Source organism: Aquarana catesbeiana, linkage group LG02 (genome assembly GCF_042186555.1).
Source record: "Aquarana catesbeiana isolate 2022-GZ linkage group LG02, ASM4218655v1, whole genome shotgun sequence".
In the NCBI taxonomy this organism is placed as follows: Eukaryota; Metazoa; Chordata; class Amphibia; order Anura; family Ranidae; genus Aquarana; species Aquarana catesbeiana.
The window spans coordinates 393,188,909-393,215,913 of NC_133325.1; the positions used below are offsets into that span (position 1 = coordinate 393,188,909).

A 27,005-nucleotide genomic window follows, 5' to 3' on the forward strand; every position below is an offset into this window, starting at 1 on the left:
AGCATCTTTGGAGCGGTGTGTACCCTGCTCCTGCCCATTGAAATGAATCGGCAGCTGTGTGTTGTGGGCGGTTTTAACCCTTTTGGCTGCTGGCAGGGGTTAAAAGCACCACGCTAGCGGCCAAATACCTCTGCAAAAAAGACGGTAAAGTGCCGCTAAAAATAGTGGCGCTTAAATGCCGACACCTCGGTGTGAAAGCAGCCTTAATGCATGTTGAAAAACAAGGGCATAACAAGTAGTTGACCACATTTCTGCTTAAATGTTTTAATCGGCTCTCAAGTGCCAACGGCGCACCATTGCCAGTAAGGGAAACCAGCAGTGAAGCCTTTCAGCTTCACAGCTGGTTCCCTACTACGCACGCAGGGGAAGGAGGGGGCCCACCCCCCACCCAAACTTTCCCGGTAATGGAAGTGGGGACAGGTAGCTGTCAAATTGGGTGGAACTCTGCTTTAACAATTTCAAAGTAAAAAAATACACACAGCAGAGTTATAAAATTAGGGTCAGAGACTGCTAGCACTGTACATAAAAGGATCTAGAACCACATACCTTCTTTTGGGCAAACAGAAGCTCACAGCAAAGTAGTTCTCTACGCAGGGCACCGTCAAATCTTTTGGATCGTACGAGCCTTGGAACTTGAGGGTAAAGCGAGGATAAAAATGAGGCATTACACATCCACAAGATAGATACACCCATGTGAGAGAGGGAGACTGCTAGCACTGCACATGGGGGGGGGCGGGGAATCTAGAACCACATACCTTCTTTTGGGCAAACAGAAGCTCACAGCAAAGTAGTTCTCTACGCAGGGCACCGTCAAATCTTTTGGATCGCACGAGCCTTGGAACCTGAGGGTAAAGCAAGGATAAAAATGAGACATTACACATCCACAAGATAGATAGACCAATGTGAGAGAGGGAGACTGCTAGCACTGCACATGAGGGGGGGGGGGGGTATATCCTACAACCACATACTAGGGTTGCACCAATACTAGTTTTCTAAGACTGAGTACAAGTACCGATTCCTATTTTTACTTTTTTTTTTAACATTTTAACACTGTACCTTTAATGTTTGAGGTGGGGAGGGTAGGCAGGTTATTGTTTAGAGTGAAGAGGTGTTATTGTTGGTATATACAGGAAGGGAGAGGAATGGGGGTATTTGGGAACCCTAGAGCTGCCAATCACTGGACTACAACATCCAGCAGAGCTGCCCTCCCCCCTCAGTGGCGGCTGGTTACATTTTAGGATGGGCGGCCTCCAGACCCTATATACAGCTCATCCTCACATTTCAGAGTATATAGCATCACTGATCAGTGAATATAGCATCAGCTCAGCCTCACAGATTGGCACTGACCGCTCACGGCACCCATCGATTGCGGCACTTACCACCGGGCTGTGGTGTCCTGACTGTCTCCTGCAAAGCAGCAGCAGCGGTGTCCTTCCTCAAGTCCAACGCGCGTCTCCTCTGCTCGTGTCTCCACTTCCTAAGACCCCTTTCACACTGGGGCAGTGGGGACGTCGGCGATAAAGCGCCGCTAAAAGCGGCGATTAGCGGCGACTTACCGTTGTGTTAGCGGAGCTATTCGCCCGCTACCGGGGCGCTTTTAACCCCCGTTAGCGGCCGAAAAAGGGTTAATTGATTTCAATGGGCAGGGGAGCTTTAGGAGCAGTGTATTCACCACTCCTACAGTGCCTCAAAGATGCAGCTAGCAGGACTTTTACCGTTCTGCTAGCACACCGCTTCAGTGTGAAAGCAGCGGCTTTTTCACAGTGCTTTGCAGGCGCTATTTTTAGCACTATAGCGCCTGCAAAGCGCCTCAGTGTGAAAGGGGTCCAAGCGCACGGCATACTATAAGATCGCCTGGCGCTTTGGCCAATCAGGAAACAGGTCTAACATTCCTCCCCGTCCTGATTGGTGGGGAGGAATGTTAGTGTGAAAATAGCTAAAATTCATTTGCCATCATGACACAATTGGGTGGGATCGGGGCACACTCTCTGACCCCCAAGCCCACCCTATTTAGAGCCTTTGGCTCCAATCAGGTGCTAAAATAAAATAAAAATAAAAATAAAAAAACAGAACAACCCCGCCATAGGAATCCATGCGTCTGGCATCCTGAAAGGGGCAGGGCGCATGGATAGGGGTTGGTGGCAGGGATGGGGGGTGGCGCCTGTGCACCTACAATGCACGGGCCACCACTGCTCCCCCTCCAAGAAGTTCTGCAGCACTCAGCCCAGGCTCACACTAGTGCGAGTTAAGCCATATAGCTTCTCATTAGATTCTCACAGAAAAAAGTGCAGGGACTTGTTTCCCCCCCCTCGTACTAGAATCGGATCGCTTGGGTGTTCCCACCTATGCGATCCAATTCCTGTGTGAGTTCACAGTTCGCAATGCGATCTGTAAACCGATCTGGGGGTGTCATTAACAATATATTGCACTCACAGCGGTTCGCAGAAGGCAGTGTGAACTGTCTTTGGGAGAGGAGAGATGAGGGAACCAGAGCTGTAATTACACATCGCATCAGTGTGACCCTAGACCCTAGTGTGACCCTAGCCTGGCTTAGTGCATAACACTACTCCCCTGGCAGATCAGTCACCTGCCTCCAGATGAGCTTGAGGAGGAGAAACAGATCGCCGGAATGACACAAAAAACAAAGCCAAGATGGAGGGGTGTGGCCAGCACAGGAGGGGAGGGGCCGGCACAGGTCCATTGCGGGGAAGGGAAATCCCCACTGACAGCTGAAATGTCATCGGTTTTAATGATGCTGCGGACCCGCTCCTTAACCGATAATTGCCTGCAATCTTTTGTATACATTTCATCTAACAGCGGGGGAATCCTGCTGACAGATGAAAGAACCAAACCTGAAGGTATCGGCGCATTTGCACGAGTACTGTTACTCGTAAAAATGCTTAAAGTGGTTGTAAACCCTTTACAAACACTTTATGCTACAGGTAAGCCTATAATAAGGCTTACCCGTAGCTACCCAGGATATCTCCTAAATACTGAATGGTTTAGGAGATATGACCTGTATCTGCATGTGCTGATGTTATTGGCACATGCACACTGGGGCAAACAAGCATGCGTGGGAGTGACTAGGACGGCTGCGGGGGCTTCGATCTGAGGTATGCTACGCATACTAGCTCATTATGCCCTTGTCTTGCAGGTTTTTTTTTCTCGTTTTTTATTAGGGTTTATAACCACTTTAATACTGGCACCGATACCAGTATCAGTGCATCCCTACCACATACCATAATTTGGCCAAAAAATACATAAATAATGCCCCCCCCCCCAAAAAAATATAAATAAAAAATAAAGAATCAGGCCCCACCTCAGCCATGTGTCCCCATACTGTCCACCCACTGCGGCTTCCCGTCAACCACCCCCTCAAATAGGGGAAAAAAAAACAAACAAAAAAAAGGAGGGGGTCCACCTTCAGTCATCCATCCCCATAAAGGCCACCCACTGCCGCTTCCTATTACCGCCCCCACCCCCTAATTTTTAATTTATTTTTTTAAATACACAACAATCTAGGGGGTGGGGGGGTGGTAATAGGAAGCGGCAGTGGGTGGCCTTTATGGGGATGGATGGCTGAAGGTGGACCCCCTCCTTTTTTTCACATTTTGGGTGGATGTGATAGGAAGCAACAGTGAGCATGGCCTTGATGGGATTTTTTTTTTTGGGGGGGGGGGATAGGAAGTGGCAGTGGGTGACCCTGTTAATTTTTAATTTTTTTAAGCGGTGGGCCAGCTTAGAAAATTTAAAAAAAAATAAAAATTGGGGGGTGGGGGCGATAATAGGAAGCAGCAGTGGGTGGCCTTTATGGGGATGGATGGCTGAAGGTGGACCCCCTCCTTCCCCCCCCATTTTGAGGGGTGGGTGTGATAGGAAGCGACAGTGAGCACGGTCTTGATGGGGGGGGTAGATAGGAAGTGGCGGTGGGTGACCCTGTTAATTTTTTAAATACACAAAAATCTAACCGGGCCACCATCAGCTATTTGTCCTCATAAGGGGGTCACCCACCGCCACTTCCTATCCCCCCCCAAAAAAAAAAAAAACATCAAGGCCGTGCTCACTGTCGCTTCCTATCACACACAAATGTGAAAAAAAGAAGAAAAACGAGGGGGTCCACCTTCAGCCATCCAACCCCATAAAGGCCACCCACTGCCGCTTCCTATTACTGCCCCCCACCCCCTAGATTTTTGTGTATTTAAAAAAATAAAAATTAGGGGGTGGGGGCGGTAATAGGAAGCAGCAGTAGGTGGCCTTTATGGGGTTGGATGGCTGAAGGTGGACCCCTCCTTTTCTTTTTCCATTTTGGGGGAGGTGTGATAGAAAGCGACAGTGAGCACAGCGTTGATGGAGGGGGGGGGTAGATAGGAAGTGGCGTTGGGTGACCCTGTTAATTTTTTAAATACACAAAAATCTAACTGTGCCAACATCAGCTATTTGTCACCATACGGGGGTCACCCACTGCCACTTCCTATCCCCCCCCCAAAAAAAAAATCCCACCCATCAAGGCTGTGCTCACTGTCGCTTCCTATCACACTCCCCCACCCCCAAAAACTGAACTCTTTGTGCCCCCCCCCCAAAAAAAAAAAAAGACACAAAAAAAACAAAAACCCCCACACAAATTCCCCCTAGAGAGAGCACACTAACCCGCTGTACCAACCCCCCCCCCAAAAGGGAGGGAGAATTCCCCCCCCCTCAAACAGAAGCTGGGAGCTCTTTGACTTACCGTGTCTGTGTAAAGTGGCTCGCTCGCTCCCCCCACGTGGTGCCGAGTGTTCCCTGGTCCCGGCCTCGGGCTCCCCTGGACCTTTCAAGTTCTTCTTCTCGGCGGGGTCCCTCCCAGGCTGAGCCTGAGGCAGCTAACAGGAGGAGGCGAACCTCCTCCGGGTCCTGGCGTCCTGGCACTGGCACTGACACAGCAGCAGTCAGCGTAACACAGCGGCGCACGTCCTCCCCCATCAATCCATGTGCTCCGACTGCGCGGGTCTCTGGGCAGGCTGGCGTGGCAACTTAAGTAGCCACGCCCCCCGCTTGCCATACTTGGCAAATCAAGGCAAGCAGAAAGAGCATGTGTCCTCCTTGTCCAATAGAAGACAAGGAGGACAAAATGAGGCAAGGGGGGAGGATACGAGGATGCTGCGATGCGGCGATATAATAAAATTAACGCTTTATTGGCCAAAATTTTATGATCCTCGGGACAAGCGCAAAAATTCGGGACAAATCGCGGGAAACAATAGGATCGGGACGAGGCTCCAAAATTCGTGAATGTCCCGGGAAATTCGGGACTATTGGCAACTATGAAATATACTCACAAGCATCTCAGAGTAACAAAAGCTCACTTACACCACACTGTGGTACACCAGCGGGTGTGATGATGTCATAGGCTGCTAGCCCTTCCCTAAGTGTTTCCTCTATACAAGGGACATCCTGTGCTATCAGCATGCAGGAGAGTTCAACCACAGCTCTCTGACACAAGAGGTCTGAGCCCCTTGTGTATCAGACCGCTGTAGAGCTGGCTCATTGCTTGTGTTTGAGATGAGAGCAATGGTCCAACTTTCCTTCATGCTGCCAGAATTTATACAATTGCTGCAGCATTCAGCAATTAAGAAAACGTAAAAGTCCCCTATTTATGTTACTGTACATGCAACCTGACTAAGTTACAGTAATACATAGCAAGAGCTCAGTTGGGCTTTAACTAGCTCTAATGTCTATGTATATCTCTGCAGGGTTGTAAACTCTGAACATTTTTTAGCAAAGACCCTGACATAAAACAGGGTGTTACGAATCTGATTTCATGTGGTAATCTCTTCAGTATGACAACATATATACTTTTGTGGCTTTATTATTATAAATAAGTGATCCAGAAAATCAAGCTTCTTGTACTTGGCCACTGTCCAAACGGAAAACTTGTGTTCTTGTTGAACAATGCAGTGGGGGTGCAACTGCAAACAAACCAGTCTTGTTTCAGAAAAATTTACAGTCTCTTCCTCTTTGCTGTCGTGTCACTTGCACGGTGTGCTGACTTGCCTCGCTAACAATGCTGTGCAGGAGGTGAAACCATTCTGGGAACTGTACTGCTTATTTCCATCATTCTGGATTTTAGGACTGAGAAGGCTGTATAATCCATAGGATGAAGCTGTGAAGTAAATACCATCTCTGGCCAACATGTTCAAACGCTGGTGCCTTGGTTGTTGTAGTACCATCTCACAGAGGGTAAAGCATTATTTTCATGAAAATGGCTTTGAGCTCAAGATGCTGTTATCATTTGCAGGGCCTCTGGTAAGTCAACCCCATATGACTGACTTCTTTAGATACTGATATTTTATCATAGTGATTTTATGTTGTTTTTTTTTTTTCTAATAACCTCCTTTGACTGTTAGGTTGTTCTGCCCATCAGTTTTGCCACACTTGGTAATATCAGATAGAATGAATATAGGATACACGTACCTTTTTTTTTTTTTTTTTTTTTTTTTTTTTCCTTCTTAGTTCTTTGTGTCCTATGCTTGTTAAAAAAAAGATAATGCTAAACTTTCTTGCAACACCTTATTGGCCTTGCCTCTTATGGTCAATTTTCTTCTTTCTTTTTGAAGTATATAACCATGCAATGTAAAACTCCTAAAACTCCTCTGAATACAGTATGAATGCATGATAGCCTTTTTTTTTTTTTTTTTACTGTAGTATCGCAACTGCTCATATTTTGTACACCACTCTCTTTCAAGCTCAATGAAAATACATAGATCTGAGAGTCGCACAGCCCTGCCAGTAAGCACTGCCAGCCTCGTGACCTGATTTTTCCCTACTGCAGATAAGCAAATATCCTAGTTAAAAAAGTCCTATTTACCCTTTTGCCCCCAACCTGTGGCTAGACAGTGAAAAAACAATAGGCAAAGCATTGAAGAGCACAACTCTCCTTACTGCCATGACTAAATCTAGAATCATTCAGGTAATGCTGCATGAACAAATCAAGGTCAAGATTTCACATGTGATGCATAAATACTTAGCAATATGGCACCCTGGACTACATGTTTTTTTTTTCCTCCCAGGCTTTGAGTGGTTTCTTGATTTGTAATATAGAAGTCGCTCACAGAATCTTAACCCCTCCCTATCTCTCACAGTAATAATGGATTTGTTTACTTGATCCCTTGAAATATCACAGTTTGTTCATTGGTTGTGTAGCGACAACACAAATTCTCCATTCGGAAGCAACTGTTTATCTTTAGTTTCATTGTTCATTCAAATTGAGTGAAAACTGTACTCATTTAATTATATTGCATGTGCAACTGTTTTGTAAAAGAAAAGAAAAAATAACAAAATGAAAGGATCACTAAAGCTATTTTTTTTTTTTAATAACAAACATGTTATACTTACCTCCACTGTACAGCTCGTTTTGCACAGAGTGGCCCCGAACCTGGTCTTCCGGGGTCCCTCGGCGGCTGTCTCGGCTCCCCCCCGCAAGGACTCAACACCCCGCAAGGACTCAACACCTTCATGCGAGCTCCCTCACATGGTGTTGAGTGCTTACGGTCGCGCTCCCGTGATACAGCCGGCAGCCATAGCTGCTCACTGTATCACTCGGCCCCACCCCCCCGGGGCACCGCGTCATTGGATGTGGTTGACAGCAGTGCGAGCCAATGGCTGCGCTGCTTTCAATCCATCCACTCTAGCCAATCAACGGCCAGGCTGAGCGGCGAAGAGGATGTCGGGAGCGAGCGCGGGACTTTCGAGGGGTCAGGTAAGTAAAACGGGGGGGGGCTGGGGGAGCGGTATTGTCAGATGTTTTTTCACCTTAATGCATTCTAAAAAAAATTTTACCTTTACAACCCCTTTAAAGAAATGTTTTAGCTTTAGAAATACTTTAAAATATCAGACAACCTGGGGCAGGCAGTTGGCAGAGTGTATGCAGACATCTCTGTCACTGTTCTTATCTCAGGGTAAAGTAAGTAGTCCGTTTAATTAAAAAAAAATGCCTATTGAGGGCTTGACACTCATACGGGAGTCGTAAAAAAAGGTACAACTAAAAGATATGAATAACTTTTGGATGAACTACAGTATATAGACAGTATATATAAAAGCCTAATGGCGCTAACACATGACCGGACTTTCCGTCAGAAAAGGTCAGGACATGTTGTACGTCACCGCGTTCTAAACTATTGGACTTTGGTGTGATCGTGTGTACGCAAGTCCGTTTCAGCTGAACTCCGTCGGAACTCCGTCAGAAACACTGTCGGAGTTTATTCTGACAGAAAAACCGGTCGTGTGTACGCAGCATTAGTGTTTACTGCATAGTACAAACCTGAAAAATTAAGAATATACAGTAAATTTCCATTAGAGACCGCTATATGTAATGTATTTTAATCATGATGTTGCTATTTATTTTAAAGGCCATGATGAATTTTTTGGATTTTGTACCAATCATCGTAACTGCCATGTTTGTTGGCCATATTGGAAAATTCCAGCTGGATACCATCATGCTAGCAGTAGCGGTAAGTTTAACCTATTATGTATTCCTTTCTCATTAGCAAGAAGATTGGCAACAGAATTGGCTTTTAATCTGTGTTTTTAGCTTTTTTCATATAATTTTATACAGTATATGAAAATTCTTTAAGCAAGGATATATTGTATTGATTTATGGAAACTAATCCCTGTTATACAAATCTTCTTCTCATCCCTATTAGTATACCTCCGTGTTTGGAATTGCGGTGGGACTTGGTTTAAATGCAGCCTGCGATACACTCCTTTCCCAGGTAGATGGAAATATATTGTAACTTGTGAAGATGAGTGACTAACAATTTAAAGCAATTTTGTCTCTATTTTAAAATGGAGAAAAATAAGGCTTACCTACATAAAATAATAATAGTAATAGTTACCTGTCCCACAACCTGCCCCTATATCACTACCTGCAGTGACAGCAGAGGAAATCACAGAGCAGTGCAGGGACTCCCTGCATATCACACTCCAGGAAGAATGGAATGCAGAACCTTCTTTAGTAAGCCTGGATCTTCAACAAAGCACAGGCAGTGGCATAGCTAAGAACTGACTGCTTTGTTTGCAAGTATGCTATTTTCTTTTATATTTTTTAACATAGAAACAAAAGTCCCTTTTAAATGAAATGGTGGCAAACAAAATATACTAATAATTTATAATATTTTCTGATCTTAGTACAGTCACTCTATTCATGTCAACTTGTCAAACATGAGGTTTTTTTCTGTAACTGGTTATACAGACTGACATGCTCATTATGTAGGCCATATATATTATGCTGGATGTCTGCTCTGTAAATTGCAGCGAATTGAATCTGTGCTCCACTCAAAATGCAACATTTTTATGTATTTTTTTAAGGAAAGGGTTAGAAACTTTTTCATGTGTTAATGCCCTCTGTATCTCTAATGGAATAATTTACCCTCACTTTTTGTCAGTATTGCAGGGTATCATAAGGATAGGAATTTATGGGATATCTGATAGGGACAGCTAGCAACACAAAGCACATTTATATAATAGGGTGGAGAAAGTTTAGAGCTTTTGTCAGGTTTTTGTTGCTCTTTGTTTTTTCCTTCTTGGTGACACCAGCACTACCTTATTTATTTTGTTGATGTTACTTGGACAGGAATTGAAAAGAAATCTCTTCAATAAAGACACGGACACCAACAATGTAAAGCCGAAATCCAGTTTGTTATTTATTTAAATAAATTTGAGCCAAGCTGGCCCAAACAATCCATTTCCTTTAGTAAGTGTTGCATTCCTTGTCAGTGCTGTATAAACAGTATGTAGCCTCAGCTATATACCGTATACCGTGGTGTGTTCCTGCAACAGTGCAGGGACTTCCCATCCCATTCCCTGGAGAGAATATTGATTCAGACAATGTACCCTTGTAGCCATTTACAGAAAACCTTGTAATTTATCAATGAAGTAAGACTTCCTCTGATTGGCTGACACCACGATCTCCACCTCAACCAATTAGAGTTTAATTGCATTCACTGATAAAAAATACAAGACTTTCTGTAAATGGCCGAGCAGTGCCTAGCCTGACTTGATTTTGCTCCAGCAGCAGATGGGAAGTTCCTGTTTTTCTGCCAGAACCCAGCAATGTATACTGTATGTAGTGGATGCTATATACAGTTTATACGGCACTGACAAAGTCACATAACTTAGTAAAGGAAAAAGTTGACCTAAATAAACTATTTAAAGTGATGGCAAAGCTGGAATTAGGCTTTAAACGGGTCTCTTACATTTATCCACTCAATCCTATCTAAAAAAATGTAGTTGCAGTCAAGCTTTAACCACTAGCCGTCTAGCCGCCGCAGTTATACTGCATCAGGTTGGCACGGCTGTGCAAATCGCCATAGCTGTACGTCACTCCTTTAAGATGTCACACCAGGCGCGCGCACGCCCGCCCCTGGAGCCGATGCGCGTTCCTGGTGGGCGAGATGACCACCGGGCACCTGCAATTGCTTGTGACAGAGCGAGAACGGGGATCTGTGTGTGTAAACACACAAATCCTGGTTCTCTCGGGGGAAAGGAAACAAATTGTGTGTTCATGCTAAGTATGAACACCGATCTCTCTCTCCTCCCCTAGTCAGTCCCATCCCCCCTACAGTTAGAACACACCTAGGGAACACAGTTAACCCCTTGATCGCCCCCTAGTGTTAACCCCTTCCCTGCCAGTGACATTTATACAGTAATCAATGGCTATTTTTAGCTCTGAACACTGTATAAACGTCAATGCTCCCAAAATAGTGTCAAAAGTGTCCGATCTGTCCGCCGCAATGTCGCAGCCCTGATAAAAATCGCAGATCGCCGCCATTACTAGTAAAGAAAAGAATAATGATAATAAAAAATGACAGAAATCTATCCCCTATTTTGTAGACGCTATAACTATTGTGCAAACCAATCAATATACACTTATTGCGATTTTTTTTTTTTTTTTACCAAAAATATGTAGAAGAATACATATCGGCCTAAACTGAGGAAAATAATTGTTTTCTTTATTGTACACCTCGGGACACAGAGCATCCATAGTAATGACTATATGGGTTATACGCCACCTACTGGTGAATGGACATTTGCAGATAGTCAAACAGGAAGTCCACCCCTATATAACCCCTCCTACCCAAGAAGGACCTCAGTTTTTTCGCCAGTGTCTGTAAGGTGGAATGGTCACTGACGTGTTGCATGTCCTCTTGGAGCATACTTGGAGGTCTGGACGGTTCTATTTAGAATCATGGGCTTTATTCGGATCCATTCGAAAAAGCTATCAGCCAAAATGGATGGCACCCGAGCCTCATTGGAAGGAGAGAAGATTCCTCGAGGTTTGCCTGTAATGCAGCCTTATGGCACTGGACCCAGCGTAATGGAACCCTGTGCAGTGTTTATTCTGACCAAGGTGCTTTCCTGCAGGGTGCTATGCAGGTGCAGGCAATGCTCAGAATGCAGCTCCCCCAAGACTGGCCACGATGCGCGTCTGTGTGGACGCATGTTGCGTAAACGCATGTTTTTATAAGCATAAGTATGTATGCATGTTGCATAGATATATACGTGTTTGCGTGGATGCATGTTGCATAAACGCAGGTTTTTATAAGCATATGTTGGATAGACGTGTGGGCATAAGTGTGTATGCATGTTGCATAGATATACGTGTTTGCGTGGATGCATATTTGCATAAACACATGGTGCATTGACACGTTTGCTTAGATACGTGTTGCGTAATATATGTTGCATAAACACGTTTCATAAATGCATGCCTGCTTATTCCATAAATGCATGTCTCCATGGGCACGTATTGTGTAAGTGCATGTTTGCATGGACATGCGCTTCGTGTTTTGCCTAACCGCATATTTGCTTAAACACATACCTACATGCTTCCGTAAATGCATAATGCTTAAACGCATGCTGGCATGCTTTCATTTGTACTGCATACGTATATGCTTAGTTTGAACTGCATACGTATGTGCTTATTTGCATTAGACTGTATACATTTGTACTTATTTACATTAAACTGTATACATATGTGCTTATTTGCCTAGGACTACATACATTTTTTTTTTTTTGCATAGGACTACATACAAATGTGCTTTTTGACTTAAGCTGCATACATAGATGCATGAATGGAAAGAATACTTGTATACCTGCATGTTTGCATACCTGGGTACCTGCATACTGTGGCATAGTGTGGGTTGTCAGCGCCCGGGGCAAGGCAAGAAATTTGCGCCCCCTAATCCGCACTCCTTTCCACTAGTACAGTAGTACTGACCAACCTAATTCCTACACCGACCTACCTGACCACTACACTAACCTATCTGATTCCTATACTGACCACTGCACTGACCACTACACTAACCTAGCTGATTCCTACCTGACCACTACACTGACCCACCTGATTCCTATACTGACCACTACACACATGATTATTGCTCACGGATTGGTTGCTAGACGATACTGCACATAATTACCGCTTACCCATTGGTTGCTAGAGGTTACTGCACTTCGTTACTACTAACTGGTTGCTAGAGGTTAATGCAAATTATTATTGCTCACTGATTGCTTGCTAGAGAATACAGCAGATCATTACTGTTCACTGAGGTACGCTGTGTACGGAGTGAAGGATTAAGGAGGTGCGCTGTGTGCAGGGTTGAGGGGGGGCACTGTGTGTGGCATGCAGGGTTGAGGGGGTGCGCTGTGTGCGGCTTGCAGGGTTGAAGGGGGTGCACTGTGCGCGGCGTGCAGGGTTGAGGGGCAGCGATGCGTGCAGGGTTGAGGGGCAGCGCTGTGTGCGGCTTGCAGAGTTGAGGGGCAGTGCTGTGTGGCATGCAGGGTTGAGGGGGGTGTGCTATGTACAGCTTGCAGGGTTGAGGAGAGTGCGGCATGCAGGGTTGAGGGGGTGCGCTGTGTGTGGCGTGCAGGGTTGAGGGGCAGCGCTGTGTGCGGCTTGCAGAGTTGAGGGGCAGCGCTGTGTGGCATGCAGGGTTGAGGGGGTGTGCTGTGTGCGGCTTGCAGGGTTGAAGGGGGTGCACTGTGTGCGGCGTGCAGGGTTGAGGGGCAGCGCTGTGTGCGGCGTGCAGGGTTGAGGGGCAGCGCTGTGTGCGGCTTGCAGAGTTGAGGGGCAGCGCTGTGTGGCATGCAGGGTTGAGGGGGGTGTGCTATGTACAGCTTGCAGGGTTGAGGAGAGTGCGGCATGCAGGGTTGAGGGGGTGCGCTGTGTGTGGCGTGCAGGGTTGAGGGGCAGCGCTGTGTGCGGCTTGCAGAGTTGAGGGGCAGCGCTGTGTGGCATGCAGGGTTGAGGGGGGTGTGCTATGTACAGCTTGCAGGGTTGAGGGGGTGCGCTGTGTGTGGCGTGCAGGGTTGAGGGGGTGTGCGGCGTGCAGGGTTGAGGGGAAGCGCTGTGTGCGGCTTGCAGGGTTGAGGGGGTGCGCTGTGTGCGGCGTTGAGGGGGTGCGCTGTGTGCGGCGTTGAGGGGGTGCACTGTGTGCGGCATGCAGGGTTGAGGCGCCTGATCTCGGATCAAGCCTGGTTAGTACTTTGATGGGAGACTGCCCAGGTTTCCCTCCTAAGTGAGGGAGGCATCTGAGGTTGCTGTGTTTGAGAGTATCTCAGACCATAAGATTTTAGAGCAACCTCTGAGGTGATTGCTCCTTCCTTAGTCGGGTCAGTCTTTACCTTGCGTTGGGTATTGGAGCAAAAGTTATGGGCTCATTATTGTAAAACAATTAAATAGTAGCAGCTTCAAAACTGAATAGGGGCATCGGGTCTATCTTTAGATCTCAATCCGCTGGGCATCCTTCTGCTTCATATAGGCTTGGTCTGTTTAGTGATGACCTCTCTGCAAGAGGTAGATGGCAGGGCCCATAATCATCAGGAAACACACAGCTTCATGTGCTGGGTTGTTTCCAGCCTCATCAAAGATTTCTGTAATTGCAGTGTAAAGTCGTCTGTTTTCTTTTTTGTGACCATCCTTCAGGCTGACCACAGCTTCTGAGGTTCACGAAGCTCCTAGCTCTGCTGCTGGACTTGCTAAAGACACAGGGAGGTGTCGATCTCAGTATACCTCAATAACCTTTGCTCAGGAAGCAGTTGGTCCAGATTTTCCTTTAGGAAGCTGTATATAGGTCAAACAACATTCCTTATGTACAGTCCTACTCCAGGTCTTGGAGAGGATTATTCTCTCTGTCTGGAACTTGAAGATCCAGGCATTGGATTGCTGGAGGGCTCTGTTTCCGGGGTGTTGCACAGCTAAAGATTGGTGGTTGATGGTTCGGAATCTAGAAAGGTTGAATTCTTCCTTTCAGGTATTGGAAGATAATAACCACTGATGCCAGTTTCTCCATTTGGTTTAAGGGTGGCTACAGTTCAGTGGACTTGGTCACTACAGGAGAGTATACTGCCCATAAATATCTTGGAGCTTTTGGCCAGTACGATTATGGTAAAAAACAGTTGTAGGTTCTATCTGGGAAAGCTTCTACAGGGGCATTTATATCAACCACCAGGGCGGCACCAGGAGTCATGCGGCTCAGGAAGGTGAACCACATTCTGTCTGGGACAGCACAAGGACTGTCTCTATCATCCGTGCATATTTCAGGTATCGAATAGTGGCAAAAGGAACTCTGCAGGTAAATCTACTAGATTCCAAGCTCTGCAACAAGTTGGGACAGGTTGTGTCCGGGTTGAGGGTCCCACTGGTAATAGGGGTAGATGCACTGGTAACACCTTAGGGACCAGTTCTCCCTTATTTTACACTTTCCCTCTGTTTCGACTTCTGCCACGTCTTTTGCGAATAATCCAGAAGGGGGTAACACTGATAATGATGTTAGCCAAATTAGCCCAGGAGGGCTTGGTACACTGACATAACGAGTCTTGCGGGGGTCGCTCCTGGGACACTCCCAGTTCAGCGGGACCTAATGGTCTTGACTCCCGTATCTCAGCACTGTTGAGCCCCTTGAAGCCAACTTTGGGGAACTTCATTTACAAGACTTGGAAATATTATTTTGATTGGGGTGAAGCCAGGAAGCGGCACCTGCAGAAATATGTGAGTGGGAGATATTCTTTTTCTTTCTCCAGTCCGTATGGGAAAGGAGATTGGCCTTAAGTACCGTTAAGGGTCAGGTTTTGTCCCTATACATTTTTTTTCCAGGGGCTGTTGTTTCTCACTCCTTGATTCATACTTAATACAGCGTGTAACATCAGTCTCCCCTGTCAGGCCATTCTTGTGTCCTTGGGACTTGAATTTGATCTTGACTGTCCTTACAGAGGCCACTTTTTGAACCATTTGAGAGATTCTGTTAGCCCTTTATCTCAGAAGGTGGCTTCCTTGGTATGCTGGCCGATGCAAGTACGCTGAGAGCCGCGGATTATTCCTGTTTTGTGATGATTTTTACTTTATACCTACTGCACCAATTTATCCATTCCTAATGCGAGTCCTAATCCTTCTGATATGTGATGACCTGACTGTTTCCAAGTTTTGCTTGCCCATGATGGAGTGTGACTTTCGGATCTGCCGTTAACCCTCTGCATTATATGATTACATTGCACATTTTTCATATCTTTCTGGTAAGCGGATTGATAGCACGCGGGTGTGGTGTGCTTTCCTTTTGCACACTGAAGTCTGGTGGACTGATTAATTTTCATGGACTATCACATTTATTTGGATATTTGTTTTATTTAAGCGCTGCATTTGGACTTTTATACATTTGTGTTTGATGAAATCTGCAAACTATGCCAGCTGCTTTTGTTCTCTTTTTTAGTTAGCGCAGATATTTGTTCACCTGTTTTTCACTGTTTGACTATCTGTCAGTGTCCATCCACCAGTAGGTGGTGAATAACCCATAGTCATTATTATGGTTGCCCTGTGTCCCGTGATGTACTCCAAGAAAAGGATTTTACAGGTAAGTTTGATGGAAAAATCCTAATTTTTAATTTTTTTTTGGGATATTTATTATAGCAAAAAACTTGTGGCTCTTTTTTGTTTATAGCGCAAAAAATAAAAACCGCAGAGGCGATCAAATACCACCAAAATAAAGCTCTATTTGTGGGGAAAAAAGGACATCAATTTTGTTTGGGTACAACGTCGCACGACCGCGCAATTGTCAGTTAAAGCGTCATAGTGCCGTATCGCAAAAAATGGCCTGGTCAGGAAGGGGGCAAATCCTTCCAGGGCTGAAGTGGTTAAAAAAACTTGAACAGTTTTACTGCACTTAACCTTACTTACAGTATACTAATTTATCCTCACTTTTACTTCACTCCTTCACTTGCACACTGGTTGGACCCTCTAAAGAAAAAGGTCTGCCCCGTCAGAGAAATGTTTTTTTACTGATGGCAGTTTTCTGTGGACTATGAATGAATAATTTAAAACTGAATAATACAGTTTACCAGGTCCTTCCCATTTAATCGCTTTGCTTTTTATGAATCTTGGCAGGCCTGATAATAACAGCTTCAATACTGGGCACTTTCACCTCCTTCCTGCCTAGGCCAATTTTCAGCACTGTTGCACTTTGAATGACAATTGTGCGGTCATGCAACGCTGTACCCAAATGAGACTTTTATCATTTTTTTTAGACAGATAGCGCTTTCTTTTGTTGGTGTTTAATCACCACGGGGTATTTTTTTGCTAAAAAATAAAATAAAAAAATACCGAACATTTTAAAAAAAAGGTTTTTTTTTTTTTTAGTTTCTGCTAGAAAAGTTTGTAAATAAGTAATTTTTCTCCTTCACTGATGTGCGCTGATAAGGCTGCACTGATGGGCACTGATAGGCTGGCACTGAAGGTCACTGATGAGAAGACACTAATATGCATAGGTTGGACTTGATGGACTTGTGTCTTTTTTTTTAACCTCACCTACTATGTAACTATATACAGTACTGATGGTCACTCATAGGTGGCACTGATATGCAGCACTAATGTTCACTGATAGGTGGCACTGATAGGTGACACTGATGGGCACTGAAAAGCATCATTGACAGGCATCACTGCTGGGCACTGTTGGGGCTTCACTGATAATCAAGGTTCTGATCATCTGTGCAGGTCTCCCCTATGAGAAAATGCCGCTGATCGGATCTCCTCTCCTTACACGCTGTCAGTGTGAGGAGAGGAAAGCCGATAACCGGCATTTCCCTCTTTACATGTGATCAGCTGTGATTGGACACAGCTGATCACATGGGTAAAGAGCCTTGTCATCGGCTCTTTACTGAGGCTGGGGAATGCGCCGTGTCCCAACATGAGAGAGCCACCTGCCCGTCGTCATTTGTCTATACGGCGGGCCGGATGGTTAAAGTACAATACAGGTATAAATAAAAGGATTGAGCTGCCAACTCTGTAGTCCATATAGAGATTTTAATAGTTGGTTACAAAACGTGACAAGCAAAACAGCTGACGCATTTCGGCAACAACCTTAGTCATAGCATGTTGAATATAAAAATGGCAATATACCGTATTTATCGGCGTATAACACGCACTTTTTTCCCCTTAAAATCAGGGGAAAATCGCGGGTGCGTGTTATATGCCGATCCCCTACGATCCTGACCTGTCAGAATTAAAAAATCGCTGACCGCGATTTGAAAATGGCGCCGCCGGCGCCGAAATACACAGTGCCGGTCCTCGGCTCTTCTCGGCGGCTTTCGGTTTCACTCGAGCGCCGCACGAACCTAGCCGAGTATACTCGGCTAGTTTCGGATAGCTCCGCTCACCGTCCGAGTGGAACCGAAAGTAAACGAGAGCCGCCGAGAAGAGCCGAGGATCGGCTCTGTGTATTTCGGCGCCGGCGGCGCCATTTTCAAGTCGCGGTCGGCGATTTTGAAGCTCACAGGCTTCAGCAAGGCTGGACTGGGGCAAGGCTGGACTGGGGCAAGGCTGGACTGGACACTGGGGAAGGCTGCACTGACATGGCTGCACTGACATGGCTGCACTGACATGGCTGCACTGACATGGCTGCACTGACATGGCTGCACTAGCAAGGCTGCACTGACATGGCTGCACTGGCAAGGCTGCACTGACATGGCTGCACTGGCAAGGCTGCACTGGCAAGGCTGCACTGACATGGCTGCACTGACAAGGCTGGACTGGGGCAAGGCTGGACTGGGGCAAGGCTGCACTGAGAAGGCTGCAATGATGGGCATTTAAATGTAAGTTTTTTTCCCTTCAACTTCCCTCCTAAAAGTTTTTTTTCCTTAAAATTCCCTCCTAAATTGAGGTGCGTGTTATACGCCGGTGCGTGTTATACGCCGATAAATACGGTATTTAAATTCATATAAGCTCCACCCCAAAATTAATTTGCATGGTAAATTTGAAGCAATTAACTGAGCTATTAAGGGGTTAATATCAAGGTGCCAAAATGCAAGAAAAGGATTGAGACAAAAGATATATACAGTGCCTTGAAAAAGTACCGTACTGGTGACCCCACAATAGGGATAAAACTTTTTCCCGGAAGGGAGTTTAACAAGACACGTGGCCACTCATTAAAGTTAGAAGAAAAGAGGTTTAACCTTAAACTCTGTAGAGGGTTCTCTATTGTAAGAGCGGCAAGGATGTGGAATTCCCTTCCACAGGCGGTCTCAGCGGGGGGCATCAATAGTTTCAAAAAACTTTTAGATAAGCACCTGAATGACCACAACATACAGGGATATACAATGTAATACTGACATATAATCACACACATAGGTTGGACTTGATGGACTTGTGTCTTTTTTTCAACCTCACCTACTATGTAACTATTTAACGATACATACCCCTTGAAATTGTGTCATGTTACAGCCAAAAACATAAATGTATTTTTTTGGGATTTTATGTGATAGACCAACACAAAGTGGCACATAATTGTGAAGTGGAGGGAATAAGATAAATGGTTTTCAAAATTTTTTACAAATATGTGAAAAGTGTGGCGTGCATTTGTATTCAGCCCCCCGAGTCAATACTTTGTAGAACCACCTTTCGCTGCAATTACAGCTGCAAGTCTTTTTGGGGATGTCTCTTCCAGCTTTGCAGCTTTGCACATCTAGAGAGTGAATTTTTTTGCCCATTGTTCTTTGCAAAATAGCTCAAGCTCTGTCAGATTGGATGGAGAGTGCCTGTGAACAGCAATTTTCAAGTCTTGTCACAGATTCTCAATTGCATTTAGATCTGGACTTTGACTGGGCCATTCTAACACATGAATATTCTTTGATCTAAACCATTCCATTATAGCTCTGGCCGTATGTTTAGAGTCATTGTCTTGCTGGAAGGTGAACCTCTGCCTCATTCTCAAGTCTTTAGCAGACTTCAACAGGTTTTCTTCTAAGATTGCCCTGTCTTTGGCTCCATTCATCTTTCTATCAACTCTGACCAGCTTCCCTATCCCTGCTGAAGAAAAGCATCTCCACAACATGATGCTGCCACCACCATGTTTCACGGCGGGGATGGTGTGTTCAGGGTGATGTGCAGTGTTCGTTTTCTGATACACATAGTGTTTTGCTTTTAGGCCAAAAAGTTCAATTTTGGTCTCATCTGACCAGAGCACCTTCTTCCACATGTTTGCTATGTCTCCCACATGGCTTCTCGCAAACTGCAAACGGGACTTCTTATGGCTTTCTTTAACAATGGCTTTCTTCTTGCCACTCTTCCATAAAGGCCAGATTTGTGGAGTACATGACTAACAGTTGTCCTGTGGACAGATTCTCCAACCTGAGCTGTGGATCTCTGCAGCTCTTCTAGAGTTACCATGGGCCTCTTGACTGCTTCTCTGGTTAATGCTTTCCTTGCTCAGCCTGTCAGTTTTGGTGGACGGCCATGTCTTGGTAGGTTTGCAGTTGTGCCATACTCTTTCCATTTTCGGATGATGGATTAAATAGTGCTCTGTGAAATGTTCAAAGCTTGGAATATTTTTTTATAACCTAACCCTGCTTTAAACATTTTAACAACTTTATCCCTGACCTGTCTGGCGTGTTACTTGGCATTCATGATGCGGTTTGTTCACCAAGGTTCTCTAACAAACCTCCGAGGGCTTCACAGAACAGCTTCATTTATACTAAGATTAAATTACACACAGGTGGACTCTTTTTACTAATTAGGTGATTTCTGAAGGCAATTGGCTTCACTAGATTTTAGAAAACCATCTATCATTTTTCTTTCTACAATTATGTACCACTTTGTGTTGGTCTATCACATAAAATCCCAATAAAATACATTTATGTTTTTGGTTGTAACATGACAAAGTGTGGAAAATTTCAAGGGGTGTGAATACTTTTTCAAGGCACTGTATCACATGACATGTTTCAAATGATATAAAATAACAGTGGAGTACTATATGTGATCATCCTACATACACATGAGTCACAAAGAAAAAACATATTCACTTAATTGCTTCAATTTACCATGCAAATTGATTCTGGGGTGGTGCTTACATGAGTTTAAATATATTGCCATTTTTATAGTCAACATGCTACGACTAAGGCTGTTGCCGAAATGCGTCAGCTGTTTTGCTTGTCACTTTTTGTAACCAACTATTAAAATCGCTATATGGACTACAGAGTTGTCGGCTCAATCCTTTTACTTGTTTCTGCTGTAGTGTGTAAGGACACACTGAGCCTGAGCATCTGAAAAAGGATCTTGCAAATTGGACTGGGAGTTCCCCGTTGTGTGTGCTGTCTCTCTTCATACAATACAGGTACCCTTTGCATTCATATAAAAAATAAATGCAAATAACAAACCTCAAGATGCTCATCTTGTGTTTTAAATTAAAACATGACTTGTTTGTGCATAACATTTTTATACAACTAACCTTTTGGCCGTATTTAAGATTTATGGAGGAAAAAATTTGAAATACATTGGGGTCGTTGTCCAGCGAGCAATCCTCATCCTGTCTCTGGCATGTTTTCCGTGCTGGGCCTTCTATATCAATACCGAGAACATCCTTCTGCTTTGTGGACTGGACAAATACTTAGCAAGGTACTGTTGTTTACTTTAGAAGGGTATGGTAGAGTATTACAAATATAAAAATACCTGCTTTATTTCTTTAAAAACATCCCCAATCTAGCATAAGTTTGTTGGAAATGTATGTGTCCTCCATAAGCTTATTTAAATTATTATTTGATTTGATTGTAGCCGTATTAATGCAATTGTGACAGAGAAAATTGAGTACTGTCCGTGATACTTTTTTTATTTGCACTAACATACAATTTTTCAGGACAAGCTTTCGGGGTATGTCCCCTTCTTCAAGGTCCAAGCAGTACTGATTTAAATTATTATAAAAGTTGTATAAGTTAGCTTTATATAAGAAGATACATTAGTGTTCATATACAAAAATGTTCTAGAGGTAGAATAAAAGTGAGTGTCCTGAAACATCTTCTGATGTTACTGTATACAGTATAAGCCTTAGCTAGCATTCATTTATAACAGGGGTTTCCAACCTGTGGCCCGAATACTGCAGATGGCCCAAGACATCTATAAAAGCGGCGTAACACAAAATTTTAAACTTACTTAAAATTGTTGATTTTTTTGGGGGGGTGGTGGGGGGGATTTTTTGCTAAAAAATCCATTTACACTTAGCAAACATGTAGCTGAAGTATCTTCTTCCTGGACTTTTATAAGTTTTATCATTCCCAAAAAAAATCCCACTCTTCACAATCACTTGTCATCTGTTTTTCGGCAGCACTTATATTTGTGAGCAACTATTTCCAAGGATAAAGCACACGAAGGGCAAAACTAGAACAAAAATCTCATGAACACCTCAAGAATTCACTGAGAATTGCTACTACATCCATCTAAGTAAATATTGATGCATTAGTCAAATTCGTGTTAGTGTCAAATATTTATTATCTAGTTTTATGTTACCCTCTTTTACTTTTGTAATAAAAAAATATTATAAATAATGAAGTTGTATTACTCAGATAGGTACATATACAAATATACATACAAATATTGCCCCATTGAGGCTAAACTGAGAAAAATCTAAAGCTCTGGTGAGGTATTTTCGAGTAAACTGAACAAGGGAGCACAACGGTACTCCAAATATCTTAATCGCATCCTAAGGAAAAAGCCATGGCTGTATGGATCCCAGAGTAAACCGGGAGGAGAATGCACCCTTAGTAGCTTGAGTAGCAAATTTAGGCACAAAACTGCCCATGAGAATAATTGAACTAGTTAGGACAACAGTTTCCTCTCACTGTCTGTATTACCGCTAACAATGGTATCAAAGTTTCCAGTAGATTTGAACGGAAAAAATCGCTATCTAGCAAACTCAGTTCTAAACTCACTTTTCATAAAACAGATCAATGTTCGTTTCCAGCAAATTCCCTAGGCAAATTGTAGTTGCAATAGATTACTCTTCCAAGATGAGGTTGTGACATCTAAGTGTGGAAGACCTTGGATTCAGTCCTCCTCAGCCATAGGCCTTTCGAGCCCAACAGAGAGCATTCTCATTCACATTGAGCCAAGCTGAAGCCTCTGCTGCATTCTCAAAGAAATGTGCCTGCCCCTGGAGGTGGTGCTTAGTTTTGCAGAATAAAGCATAGCATACTAGGCCTGTAATTTCTGAAGGAGTTTTTTAATATCAGAAAACCGCCGTGATCTGCGTTTCTAGACCTCCGCAGAAAAGTTGGGATAAAATAAGATTCTTGTTCCATTAAACTGAATATTCTGTCTTTCACGAGCAAGCCTCATGATAATTTCTCTTTCTCTGTAATTTAGTAACTTTGCCAGGAGTGGTCGCGGGGGATGCCCAGATGGTAGTGGTCAAGAAAGAACTCTGAGCCCTTTCCACTGCATATAGGGGTGTAAAAGCCTCCTTTCCAAAGATATCAGTTAGCCATTGCTCCATGAATTCAATGGGGTCACGGCCCTCCACCTTTTAAATGGTAACCCCACAATGCATAAGTTATTTTGCCTTAGACGATTTTCAAAGTCCGCGGCCCGCATATCAGTAGCTTTGGCTAGGCGGGCAGTAATCTGAGTCTCCCTGAGAAGAGGGGGAAGCTTGTCCTCAATCTCACTAATTCTGCTTTCTGCAGCCATTGTCCTTTCCCTTATCTTTTGCAGATCCTGCCTTATCAGAATGACCTCCTCTTTTAATCCTCCAAATCATTCTTGCAGGTTTTTAACAGAGGCAGTGCACTTGTTAACAGCCCTCAGAATGTCTTCAAAAGTCGGTTGCTCTCCCTCCTCCTCTCTGTTCTCCTCATCCTCCTCCACCTCAGCAAGACAGTTGTCAGTCAGGACTGTAATGGTTGCATCTTCCTGCCCTTCTTCCACCTCTGCCATCTATGTATCCAGCACCTCTGAAGCATTATCATCCGCTGACAAGCCAGCCCGTTCAAACAGCTCTGTCAGCTTCTGAGCATAATATTGCATGACTTTGGGAGGATCCCCAGCCGGATCTTTAGGGGTTTTAGGTGGTTTACTTACAGCCTCCTTGTTCTTCTCCACACCTTGAGTGTGCTGTGGAAGGGCCGCTGTGGTGCCATGTTTTTGATCCTGCTGCGGACACTCTCCTTTTTTTCCACGGATCATCATGCCAATCCAACAAAGGCAAATCGGTCCAGGAGCTGCTGCGGGTGTCCTAGATTGCTCGGAAGCCAAAGCAGGGAGCCTACGATGCTGGTAACCAGATCAAATCAGGATATATGTTGGAAGCTCTGTGAAAAGCAGCTGCTCACATGCTGTACTTGGCCACGCCACCTATCACTAATTATTCAGTTGTCATCTGCCCAAGTTTTTCTGCTCATCAGACTATTCCTCGTCTTCCAATGTGGCCTAGGAAGGTCAAAAGGTTGGCTTCCCCTGTAATAGAAGGACCAAGGGCAAAAGCTGCAATCTTTAGACCCCTTTCACACTGGGGCGTTTTTGAGGCGTTTTTCAGGCGCTTTAGTGTTAAAAAAGCACCTGTAAAGCGCCTGAAAGAAGCCTCATCTGCAATCCCAATGTGAAAGCCCGAGTGCTTTCACACTGAGACCCCTTTCACACTGGGGCGTTTTTCAGGCGCTTTAGCGTTAAAAAAAGCGCTTGTAAAGCGCCTGAAAGAAGCCTCATCTGCAATCTCAATGTGAAAGCCTGAGTGCTTTCACACTGGGGCGCTGCGCTGGCAGGGCGTCAAAAAAAGTCCTGCAAGCAGCTTCTTTGCAGCGCTTTCGTGTTTTTGCCACAGGGCTGGGTGCGCCGATGGCCCGAGCCCTTTAACACTGCCAGCGCCTGAAAAACGCCTGAAAAACGCCACAGTGTGAAAGGGGTCATAAGCGGCGCTTTACCAGCGTTTTTCGGGTGCTGGCAGTGTGAAAGGGCTCGGGCTTTCACATTGGGATTGCAGATGAGGCTTCTTTCAGGCGCTTTTTTTAACGCTAAGACCCCTTTCACACTGAGGAGCTTTTCAGGCGCTTTCACGCAAAAAAAAGCGCCTGAAAAGCTCACGAAAACCTATTTCCATTCAAATCTATGAATGCTTTCACACTGGGGCAGTACGCTGGCAGGGCGGTGAAAAAACGCCCCTCTCTATTGAAATGAATGGAAAGCTGTTCAAAAGCACCTGAAAAGCTCTTCAAAAGCGCTCAGTGTTTTACTGGAAGTTTAGAAGCGCCTCAGTGTGAAAGGGGCCTAAAGCGCCTGAAAAATGCCTGAAAAATGCCCCAGTGTGAAAGGGGTCTTAATGGCTCAGGATTCACTATTTTACATGACAAATACAGGTAATGTCAGTAGCTTTTTTTAACCCCTAATTTACATATGTTTGGTGATCTGGTTTAAACATGCTATCCTTTTATTATGCTAATTTTATAGTCTTTTCTGGTGGGATTTGTGACGTCATACCTCTCTGGGGGGGAGGAGTTTTGTTTTTTCTTGTTTTTTTTTCTTGATTTTTGATTGGTTGATGGTTACTTAAATTCTCTCCACTGTTATTTTCACATTTATCACATGCCTGACGAAGGGGTCCTGCGTGACTCCAAAACGTTGCACCTCTTTGTGTTGTTATGCAATAAACTAAACCGTTTGGACGCCACCCTGCGCTGATCCTTGGTGTGCTGGCAAGTATCTACATTGTGACTTGAACCAGTATCCAGCTGGTTGTTGCTGCAGCACCCAACCTTTAGAGCTTATACCAGGAACATGTGCGATGGGAATATAAAACATTAAAGTGCGCCGGTTCGCACATTCGGTTAATGACTTTTCCAGCACACCAATTAAGGTATGAACTGGCGCATTGCATTATTCTTAGTAAATCCGCCCCAATATCTGCTCCTCACTCTGAAGACAATAGTTACTATGCAGACAACAGACAAAAGACGTTGGTCTTTTGAGATACAGAAAACAGTAACTAGGCCCACCTCTCATGATTAAACCCCAAAATATATTAAGTACACACGTTCCTGTAACATACGTACATTTATATATGTGTGTGTAATATATATATATATATATATATATAATGTGGCATGGTCATTTCATTACAAAGTTCTCACCATGGTTCCCTTGAAGCTCCTTGATATAAATATGAATTTCAATATTTCCACATCAACCATCATTTTTTCTAATTTTGTACTGTGTGTTTTACATTATTTGTGTTGTTGGCTATGTCTATATATAAACAAGTTTTTATGTTTTGTATTAATAAAAGTGGTATTATATTTGCCTTTTACTATAAAATTATCTTTATGACCATTTCTGCCTAAAAAGCTGCTCCAATCCTGCACTACGGTGTAGATGTACAAACCTGTTGTATGTTTTAGACTGCCAACATCCCAACACAAATATATTCCATTTCCTCTTTCCTCTACAATATATTACCCATATTTTTTGTAAAATATAAAATACTTGTCAAGCTTTACAATTCTACACCCATGAAACAGCAACAAACTTTGCTGGCCAAAATTGTCTCTTTAAAAGCCTTTACAGGTTATAGGTTTAGAGGTAAGAGTAAATGATGGCCCTATAATTATTGCTCTCGTTCCGACGTTCACAAGTTGTATATACCAGGTCAAAATCAGGTATATATACTGCTTGCAATAAAGAAAAATAAATAAAAAATAAACAATGATGTATTAATGACAGAGCTGCATGTATTTTAGATCTGTCTGGAATTCAGCTTTAATATGTTGTAGGTTAATAACAGCTTAGAGTAATAGAGATGAGAATATCAATCTGGCATGCTTTTGAGTGATTTATTAAGAGTAGATATCTGAAAATGTCAGCTAGCCCCATGAAACAAGGCTTGTTGTAATATTTCCTATAAATCAAAAAAATAAATTGACCTATTATAGCATGAAAATGTTCCAGTACTTAAGTAAATTGATTAAACTAATTGACTAAGTTCACCTTTTCCAGAAAATAGCCTATGCAGTCAAGGGGCCTCAGTAGATGTTAAAAATCTGTGCAGCTTTGAAAAAAGGATCATTAAAGTGGAGTTCCACTCAAAAGTGGAACTTCCGCTTATCTGTCTCCACCCCCCTTCGGTGCCACATTTGGCACCTTTCAGGGGGGAGGGGGCGGGACAGGTACCGTTCCCCACCTCTGGGCGACGGGGCCTGTGGCCCAGTCTCTGTAAAGTTCGGCCCCCTCCTCCTTTCTTTGCCACCGGACCAATTAGAAAGTGCAGCGCGCTTCGCTCATGCGCAGTAGGGAACCGGCTGTGAAGCCAAAAGGCTTCACTGCCGGGTTCCCTTACCAGGAATGGTGGCGGCTGCACCCAACAGCCGATTCTAAGATCGGCTGGGGTGCCGACATCGCGGGCTTCCTGCACAGGCAAGTGTCCATATATTAAAAGACTTTTAATTTTTCGGGGGGGGGGTTGGACCTCCTTTTTAATTTCATTGGTTTACCTGCAGGTCATTTTGGTCCCCTTAGAAGCCTAGCTAATAAACTCCTAGTTGCCAACCCTTGTGTCCCGACTTGTTGCTAGGATGTGAAAACTGTTGGATGCCCACTCCTAGGATTGCAGAACTGAGAACCAACAGTTCTAGCAATGAGACAGGATGTGGCGGTTGATAACTAGGACTTAATTAGCCACGCTTCTGAGGGGACCCAAATGGCCTACAGGTAAAACAATGAATGAATGATCATTTTACAAAGC

General features: G+C 44.2%; 1 protein-coding gene across 3 annotated transcripts in view; it reads left to right on the top strand.

Annotated features, from left to right (window-relative positions):
- Window positions 1-5,951: 5,951 nt before the first annotated feature.
- The window catches only part of LOC141128136 (multidrug and toxin extrusion protein 1-like), a 119,014-nt gene continuing 97,960 nt past the window's right edge, over window positions 5,952-27,005 (top strand). For 2 of the 3 annotated variants that reach the window (XM_073615234.1, XM_073615235.1), the window contains exons 1-4: window positions 5,952-6,279; window positions 8,382-8,483; window positions 8,676-8,744; window positions 20,754-20,902. In XM_073615234.1, coding sequence (XP_073471335.1) covers window positions 6,166-6,279; window positions 8,382-8,483; window positions 8,676-8,744; window positions 20,754-20,902 — 434 coding nt within the window. In that variant the 5' untranslated portion in view covers window positions 5,952-6,165. The remainder of the gene's footprint in view (window positions 6,280-8,381; window positions 8,484-8,675; window positions 8,745-20,753; window positions 20,903-27,005) is intronic. The other variant, XM_073615232.1, reaches the window with a different exon arrangement.